This window comes from Hydractinia symbiolongicarpus, chromosome 12 (genome assembly GCF_029227915.1).
Source record: "Hydractinia symbiolongicarpus strain clone_291-10 chromosome 12, HSymV2.1, whole genome shotgun sequence".
Taxonomy (NCBI): domain Eukaryota; kingdom Metazoa; phylum Cnidaria; class Hydrozoa; order Anthoathecata; family Hydractiniidae; genus Hydractinia; species Hydractinia symbiolongicarpus.
In genome coordinates this window covers 23361158-23370423 of record NC_079886.1, presented here as the reverse complement: position 1 = coordinate 23370423, position 9266 = coordinate 23361158, and the positions used below count along the sequence as shown (strand labels likewise).

At 32.9% G+C, this 9266-nt stretch overlaps 1 protein-coding gene across 1 annotated transcript; it reads right to left on the bottom strand.

Annotated features, from left to right (window-relative positions):
• Positions 1-247: 247 nt before the first annotated feature.
• On the bottom strand, positions 248-8832 carry LOC130622211 (ORM1-like protein 1). Its single transcript, XM_057437645.1, has 3 exons — positions 8465-8832; positions 2355-2506; positions 248-1481 (listed from the first exon to the last, which is right to left on the bottom strand). Exons 1-3 carry the CDS (start codon positions 8651-8653, stop codon positions 1346-1348), a joined length of 477 nt encoding a protein of 158 aa, XP_057293628.1. The 5' UTR covers positions 8654-8832; the 3' UTR covers positions 248-1345.
• Positions 8833-9266: the final 434 nt, after the last annotated feature.

Genomic DNA, 9266 nt, shown 5'->3' with positions numbered 1-9266 from the left:
TCATATTGTTTCTAAAACTCACCCAACATACTAGTCATTCCTTAACGACAGCTAAGTGGGATGTATGACATAGTGACTGACATCAGCCTTCTACTTACCTCTGCTATTTTAATGTATGTACGGAATATTTACTTTTGCTAACTGTAAAAAAATCTATGTTTGCACTTTTGTGTCTAGAACTTTTTATCTGTAATTTTAATCTAGTTGTATGTAATTTTTTTTGGTGGAAAGAACAAAAACTAAATGATACGATGATATTGAATATATATTTATTGCTTTATAACGAAATATATCATCAGAAACACACATGCAAATAATAGAAGTTATTTTTTTATTTGCAAAACAAAATATAAGAAGAAATTATGATCTCAACGCCTCCTTGACGTTTTAGGTAATCATACAAGAATGACAAAAACGAATTTCCAAAATATACTACTATGTTTGACTTACAGACGTTCGTATTTGCAGCTCTACTGTTTTCAAGAAAGTTTAGTATAGTATCGACCAGCGAAAAGCAGGATCGGCCAGCGAAATCCAATGCAAAATTTTCTTGGGAATAAGTTTTGTTCACACGTGCGTGGAAGCGAGGGCGGATAAAGCAACAAAGTTTCGACAATTTATGAATTCTTAAGAAAAAGTTAGTTCTAAAAAGACGTTTTACCACACTTTCAATCAGTTTGGGTTTTAATTCAAACACAAATGTATGTCAAAAATATTTAAAAAGACAATAGAAAATTTAGATTAGGAAAAAACTTTCACACATCAAACTTGTTAGATCAAATATCTCCTCACCTCTCTGTAATTTGCTTGCTTGCAAGGACTTTTTTAGTAGATAATCTTCATAAAAATAAGTCGGTTCATAATAATGCTCAAGTGAGTGTATAATTTACTTTTTTAATAAAATAGATATTTTACACTACTTCTTAAAAGTTCATATAGGTCATATTTTTATTTTATTTTACAGGTGACAAATAAGTAGAAAGGTGGGTGCTTAATATAAAATTAATTTTTGGGCATTTGGGGAAAAATAGGGTGGGGCAGTGTTGGTTGTTAGTATTTATAAACTGCCAAAAATGCCTTCCCATACACAGATCAAGGGTAGCGTTTACTTTACTTACAGAATAGGGTGTAAAGGACGGGGGTCGCGGAGTTGGGTTTAAGCATCAATTTGACGCACACCTTTCAACTTGTCAGTTGCTCCTGAACGCGTCAACACATGATATTATACTACTTTCTAAAGCATCATACAATAATATCTTATACCATTTGTTTATAAACAATGAAGCAAACGCGACGCGGTTGGCGTGAACGTGTTATATAAAATCGTTTTTCTTTCAAAATCTCTTCAGTATTTATTGATCCCAAACACGCGTACTTTATAAAACTGTGGAAACTTTGGAATTAAAGCTAGCGCCAAAGCGAGGATGTTGATGACAAAGTGCGAGTAAGTGTAACCAGTGTAATGACTTGCCAGGATAAATCTAAAAATAAATACATTACGTAAGCAACAGGATTGTAAAATATCGACATTGTTCAAAACACAAAGGGTCATAGCTGGATGTCCCGTGCTACAAAATACAATTCTTCAAAAAATATTTCGTATTATAAAGGAGCAGATTTTACTGCACTAACTTGCAATACACTTACAAAAGAGAAAACGTGGAAAAATTTAGCGAGTTTTGCGAGTTTTGTCAATACGCCTAATCAAATCTAGGCAAAAGTTAAAGAAAACTGCCAATTTTTTTTAGGAACTTTTATAGCTAATTTTTAATTAGCAAAAGAAAAGCATGATAGATGTACTGTACACAAAAGCGTGACATCTTTTTGCTGAAAAGCATATATAGGCTTACTCATTAAAATAGCACCCTTTAAGATTTTGAACCTAGCCAAATAACCTAACCTGGTGAATATTAACAAGCGAACTTTCACTTTTGTTGCTTAGATAGAAATAACGTTCATAATTGCTGGTCGCTGCAATCTTTGATATTTCACGTTAAAGTTTGCAAACACTCAGGCTTATACCAAAAAAACTCAGACCTAACCCAAAAAGTGTGCTTCTTTCGTTATAAATTACGACAGTAAAATAATCTACAGGGATTTCCACTGTCCGCCCTTATTTTGAATTTCGTGACACACTTTATTTTTGTTTTTATATCCACATAAGTAAGAGCAAATAATGACCTTACGGGTTGGAAAAAACATATTTCTTACTTTCTACCACAATTCCAAGACGTCCTAAAATTCTTGTTAAATTGCAGGATTTTGCAAGACAAATGTCTTTTTCCTAGAATTTCTAGGACCACGCTAAACTACCAAGGAAAAAGTAGAAAAAAAAAATAAAGAATTCTACTTACAATATTATAGGAGCAAATGTCAGAAATTTTCTTGTGCCAGTAAGCATTTCACCGGCATCTATCTGCTCCCAATGAGTAAGCCTTCGGGATTGTCCTTGATCATATGTTTCAAACGGTGCACCCTTTACATGGTGTAACAACAGATAGTTGCCCTAGAGAAAGTGATTTTGAAATATTAAATAATAAAAAAATACAATCGTATTCAGCAATAGCCATGCGATCCTAATTTGATTTTTTGGAATTTCAAGATTACATTAGCAATTTATCGACGTTTTTCAGCTTTTTCTCAGAATGCAAAGGCACGCTCAATTCTGAGAAAAAAGAAGCTAGCTGAGCCATTAATTGTTTTCCCAATTCCAAGTAATGTTTTTTTTGCTAAGCAATATCAATTCATCTCACATGGAAATCAATGTTATCTTTCTTATTATTTGTAGTAAAAAAGAACCAAAATATATAAAAAAAGATAAAATAAAATAGATAAAAAAGACTTTGTGAAAATATGTATTATTCAGATTACTCGCCCAGTTTAAATTTTTGTAACCTTGGGGGAGCGATTTATTGCTTGGGCGTTATTTTCTTATTGATAGGCCTGAAATAGGCAAACAGTATCACTTGGCCAGTGCTCTGCAGCTGGTAGGCTGCAAAAGGTCCAATTCGGCAGCGGTGTAGGCAGAGTAAGCAATGGAAAAACAATTACACAGTGTCCAAATGGAAAAACCTACTCCATTACATGGCAAGGTCCGAAATACGGTGAAATTGGGACATGCTTAAAGGCCATTACCGTAATGATCGGATTAAGCACCCAGCATTTTTTAAGCGCCCCCTTGAATAAGCGCCTAGGTAATTTCCTTAAAGTTCTTAGGCGTCCCCCTCTTGAATAAGCTCCCACCTAATAAAAGTGGGCTTAATCGAAAACTACATTGAGAAACTGGACGCTTATTGAAAAATTTTACTTACTTATATTAATATTATATATATTTTACTTTCTTATATTGATAACCCTAGAAAAAATAAACTTCATTTTGTTACATTCTTTGTTCAGTTTTATTTTTCAGGGAATTCAATGTTTGACTTATGCAAAGAAAGCCTGTAGCTGAATTTGAACCTTTTTAGGCATAGGTGTGTAATTAAACAAAATAATTATATATTAAATAAAATATTAGCAAAAAAAATTGTCAATTTTTTGTGTGAAGAGAGCAGGGTTAGAATTAAAATATTTATTGGTCCACAATCATGGTATGTATTTCCAATGAAGAGTTACTTGTTTCAAAAAATAAGCTAGCAATAAATTAATTTGTTGGAAAGAATTAGTACTACTACAGCAAAAAGGTAACAAAATATAATCAACAGATTAACAATAACTATTGTAATCAAAGAAATCTATTGAAAAAAGGAACTTTTGCTAAGCTTATTTGATAAAACTTTTTAGAAAAAGAGTAGATTGTAAATGACTGATTAACGACTATGACTAGGGCAACTTTAGACCTCCCCTATAGTCATTTTAAACACTGTACTAAGCACAAGACATATTGATTGAGTGCAGCAAAGAATAATTGCTAGCACCATTTGCATATATAATTAATAAACCAATAAAAAGTACATAGGTGAATATTTATCATAGCACATCCGTATTTGAACAAAGTAGTTCTCTTTCAGTACTATAAAAAGTACTTTTATAAATTAGCCAATCAGTGATTTGTAGTTGTAAGATTTTGACAATGTGAAAATGATGCAAACACATTGAACAAAGCAAGCATATCAAAAAACCAGAAGATCAAGAATTAGTTTAATTTACAAAAGATTTTGATGCCAGTAAGAAAAACGGTGTAGCTAGGGGTATATAAAGGACTTTAAACAAAAAGCCAGTAAAGGGATTAACCATTTTGCCAATGGTCTATCAAGGAAATTCTAGAAATATCCTATAACCTTTTGTGTTGCCTTCAAAGCATGATATTACATATTTCTTTGTTTTTTATAGATTTCCCAATTTAGAGAAAAAGTGTTGTGTGTTTAATGCAAATTATTTCTTTTATTCCCTATCATGCCTATCCCAAATTTCCACTAAGTAACATTAAATGTGCAGGATTTCACAGGGTCATTTTTGTACTTGAAAAGTTTTGTTATTAAGAGCCTCTCAATACTTAAAATCCTGTTTTATCAGCAAAAAATGTCTTTATTCTGATGCGCATTCATTATATGGAAAAGCGTTTTAAAAGTGTGCACCGCTACAAAAAACTGTTCATGCTTAAAACGGTGCGCATTTTTTCAGAGCCGGTGCGCATTTTTCGCAGTTTCAGCAGTTAAAATCTGTGACACTAAGCAAAGGATTGTGGGACATTACAACAATAATGATGTAATCTGTCAGCAGGAATTAATAAATGGCAGCCTTAGCTGTGTTTTAAAGAAGAAATGGCTGAGTGTGGACGTTTTGTTTGGAAATGGTGGAAAAATTTCTATAAGTGCCCATTTATTACCCAACCTATCTATATATAATTAAGTTGTGGTGACAAACTTCGAAATGGTCTAGCCAGCTGTTAGCCAGAAGACCCAGCATAATTTTTCCTACTACTAGGAAAAAAATTAAGTTAAGGTTGGAAAATTTACACTGGGTCTCAAACAATTTTTCTGGGTCAGAATACTGATCGCATTTTTTGATTGGTTAGTTTTTTTTGTTCTTTTTGCTTATGTGGCCAATATCAAAAAATCTTATGTTTTAAGTGCAAATGGCCTCTCTCACCAGAAGAAACATAACTTACTTTTTGTATTATTCAGTGATTCGGTTTGACGACATAAAATTTTTTTTGCAGGTACAAACTTTTTAGACATGGTGTACCACAAGGATCTGTTTTAGGTCCTCTTCGGTTTCTTATTTATATAAATGATGTAAATTGTACCATAAAATTTTCCATGGTTCATCACTTTGCTGATTATACTAACCTAATGTGTTTTGATAAGTCTTTCTCTTTCTAAAAGAACTAACATGGATCTGAAATTTCTTTTTCAATGGCTCAACGCCAACAAAATCTCTCTAAATACAAGTAAAACTGAATATATCCTGTTTAAGTACAAGCTTAAACCAACAAACTATAACTTCAAATTATTCATCAACGGCAAGAAACTCTTCCCCAGTAACTGCATTAAGAATCTTGGTATTCTCTTAGATTCTGGCCTCAACTGGAAATCTGAGATCAATGCGATCGCGGTCAAACTCAAGAGGGCTAATGGAGCTAATAGCTAAACTCTGACATCTTGTTTCACAAAGTGTTCTGAAAACTGTGTACCATGCCATCTTTGGTAGCCATCTTCGTTACTGCAATGAAATTTGGGGCCAACCTGGTCATCACTTTATTGATCGTATTTACTGTTTACAACATTGTGCAGTCAGACTAATTTCTTTTGCACAATGCAGAATGACTTCTACCCCTCTTTTCTCTAGTCCTAATATTCTAAAACTTGCTGATTTGGTTCACATGAAAAATGCAATTTTTCTGTACAATTTATATCACGGAAAGTTGATTTTTCCCACTCTTACTGACTCGTGGATCTATTCTTGGTTTGATAAATCCCCCCACTGTGTCAACTAAATCTTTCGGCTCGAACTCTATTCGATGTCAGTGCATTTATTCATGGAATTTTGTACAAAATCCTTTCCTTTAACTTGACTAGTCTCTCTCACCTCTCCTAGACTAACTTTTTCTCTGATCCAGTTCTCTTTCTCATTGTACAGCTGAGTTTGTCATCGTTTGTTTTTCTTTTAATATGTTACTGCCTTTTGCATATGTTTTTGTTTGTTGTTTTGTTTTTGTATATTTAGGGTGGCCAGCATCTTCTCATAGCTGTAGGCTAATAATGCTGGTCTCCTTACAGTAATAGCCTAATTTTTTTGGTAAATTGATATTTATTTGACCTCTACCTTTGTATGCTATTACTGTAGAATAAAAACTTCTTCTCCAATCATCACTACGGCAACAAAGCTGAACCAAATCGCCGAATACACCATTTCGGAGATTATGCGCCATTATGGATTTGCAGAACTCGGTGGTGAAAAGTTGAAGTTTTATTCAGTCTGTTGCCTAACAGACATGCTGGGGGCAGGACAGTTTTGCTTCTGTTTTTATTTTTGTGATATTAATTATGATATATATTTTGAAAAATACTTTTATTATGCACTTATTTGTACTTTTAATTTCTTTTTGTACAATAAATGCAACTTAATATATCTTTAAACTAGCTGGCTAGCTAGAGGTCTCCCAAAATTGCTTTTAGGACACTGTACTGTAGCTAGCTATAAGGCTGTAATTAGTAATTAATGTTTGGTTAAAGGTAATTTCATTTTATAATTAGATATTTAAAATTGTGTAGCTGCTTTGTGCATTATAAATATATTGGCATTGGATTTTAAACTTGGATTATACTTACTTTAGAGAGAAATTTTTGATTTTGGAAATACCTTACCGGATTTGGATTTGGACTTGAACTTTGTTTTTGGATTTGTAAAGAAATGTTTAGGTTGTGATATTTGTGAAGATCTAGAGAGTTATAATCCATTGTCAAAATACTTGTCAAAACTCTACAATGTTATCTATTCCTAAAGTGAAACTTAAGCTTGCGAAATAATCTGGCTTCTTCTCTATAATGGGTGTAAAAATTTTCCACAGAGATACGGTGAACAGGTTCAGTCACAGATTTTAGGAATAGAGTCATTAGTCATTTTAATTGCAAATAATTTTTATTATTTTGATATTTTTATAATTTTGTTTTTTGGTGATAATTACACTAATCTGTATGTTTGTCCCTTGATTCGTCTACTTAAACACTCCTATCTTTGAGTCTTTCAAGAGTGGTATTAGAAAGAATACCTGTCTTTCTTCCCTGCTTTCGCTATTGCCCTATAATTTTTTTGTATGCTTCCCTTATTGAAAAATATCAAAAAAGGAAAAATGATGAGTTTAGTTTGCTAGACTAAAGTGGTAATCGATTTTTTGTTTTTCTATGTTATTTGTTTCAATCACAATGTATTTTTTACATGATGCTTTGTTATATATACGTATGTCTTTATCGGTTTCTTTATCAGGACACGTAATTTATTACTAAAGTGTAAATCTTTATGATAAATAAATAAATTACTCTGTGAAGCTTGTTTGAATTATTGGCATAAGTTCCATTGCAGAAAAAGCTCTGGCGATTAACTGAACTATTACTCAGTCCCAAGAAGTCAGTCAGCTGCCTCACGCTAAGTTCTAAAAAATCCTCATACGTTGTAAGAGCTGACAAGAAGTCAGTCAGCTGCCCCACACTAACTTCCAAAAAATTCTCATACGTTTTAAGAGAAGAAGTCAGTCAGCTGCCTCACACTAAGTTCTAAAAAATCCTCCTACGTTGTAAGAGGCATAATTCGATCGTAAAAATATGTTTAAAGTTGATTAAATATCCACTTTAGCATTATATAATAATAAAACACTCAGTATCCCTACGTCCTACACGTGTATTTAACTGCTAATTCTAATTCATTAATAGATCAAAGCTAAATAAATGTTGTCTGGTGTTATCCTCTGTTACTTAGATAAAAAACATTACGAAGACCTAAACACGCTAAGAGTGTATACAAAACTTGTTTCTTTTTTGTGTTTTAGGAGTTTTCTACTACTGCATATAGAGTTCAAAGTTCAACTTGCACCACCGGGCCTCGAAAATCTATAATGGCGCATAATCTCTGAAATGGTCTATTCAAGAGTACAAGATGTGACCACGCCAAATTTGTGCTTATTGGTTGATTGTAATTTGGGGTTTACCACGAGGTGAATTTGAATTTTTGGGATTTAATCTGATATTTGTTTGCGTCTATTTTTGCGTGAATTTAATATCCCTGAAAAAAGCTTAGTTAACTAGGCCAGCTAGCTAGGCTGGCAGCAGTCTTGTCTAAAAATATTTCAAACAAAATTGTAGATCCCAGCTCTTGCTTTTTTAAAAAAGGATAAATTTTCTGAGGCTGACTAATGGATTTAATTTCAGACCATGGAAAATGACATGAGCCAAAGATATTTCCAGGAATGAAAAAAGATCTACTAAACAAAAGTGCATGAAATAAAGTATATTTATCAATAGCTTACCACATCATGTATAAGATTTGTTAACGTCCAAGCAGTCGCAGTTTCAAAGAATGGCATGCTTAGTAACATAAGATGTAGAAAGGTGACAAGAAGAGAATAAGTTAACCACGCTCCTTTGCTATCCAACCAAATTTCATTTGGATTGTCAATAGAACTGTGTGCCCGCGGTTTATCTTCAGACAACTTCATATTTTAGCCAAAAAGCTATACAATCTATTACTTTGATGAACACAGTGAAATCTCTCGTTAGGAGCGATTATTCGTGTATGAATAATTACAGTTTTCTTAACCTTTTCACCCTATTCACACGTCAAGCTGTCAAGTTCAAATCAACCATGTTAGTTGTTTTTCTTGGATGATCAAAACGAGGTTGAAAGAATATGGTACACTGATTACGCATGTGCCAGTTTCGCTGACTACGCATGTGCCAGAGTTTCGAAGCGGAACATCTATATTGCGTGGACTCTGATCTACAGAAAAGAATATGGATTTATTCTAGGTCAATATCTTTTAGGTCAGTCCTCTAAGGATTTATCTAAAAAACAAAAAGAATAGTGAACGGAATAGCGAATCAAATTAAAATATTATATTTGTCACATTTCATTCTGTTCTCGTCTGTTCCGTTCTTTCAGGAGTGCAAATTCGAAAATAAACCGAACAGATAATAGCCAAGTCAAATATCCAACATCAATAAACGCATTTATATGTTAAAATAAACTATAATGTTCAATTATGTTTACGTTTTTGTCGAAAGAATTAAAATTAGCGTTACAGCAGAAGTTTTGATAACTAAATCGAATTT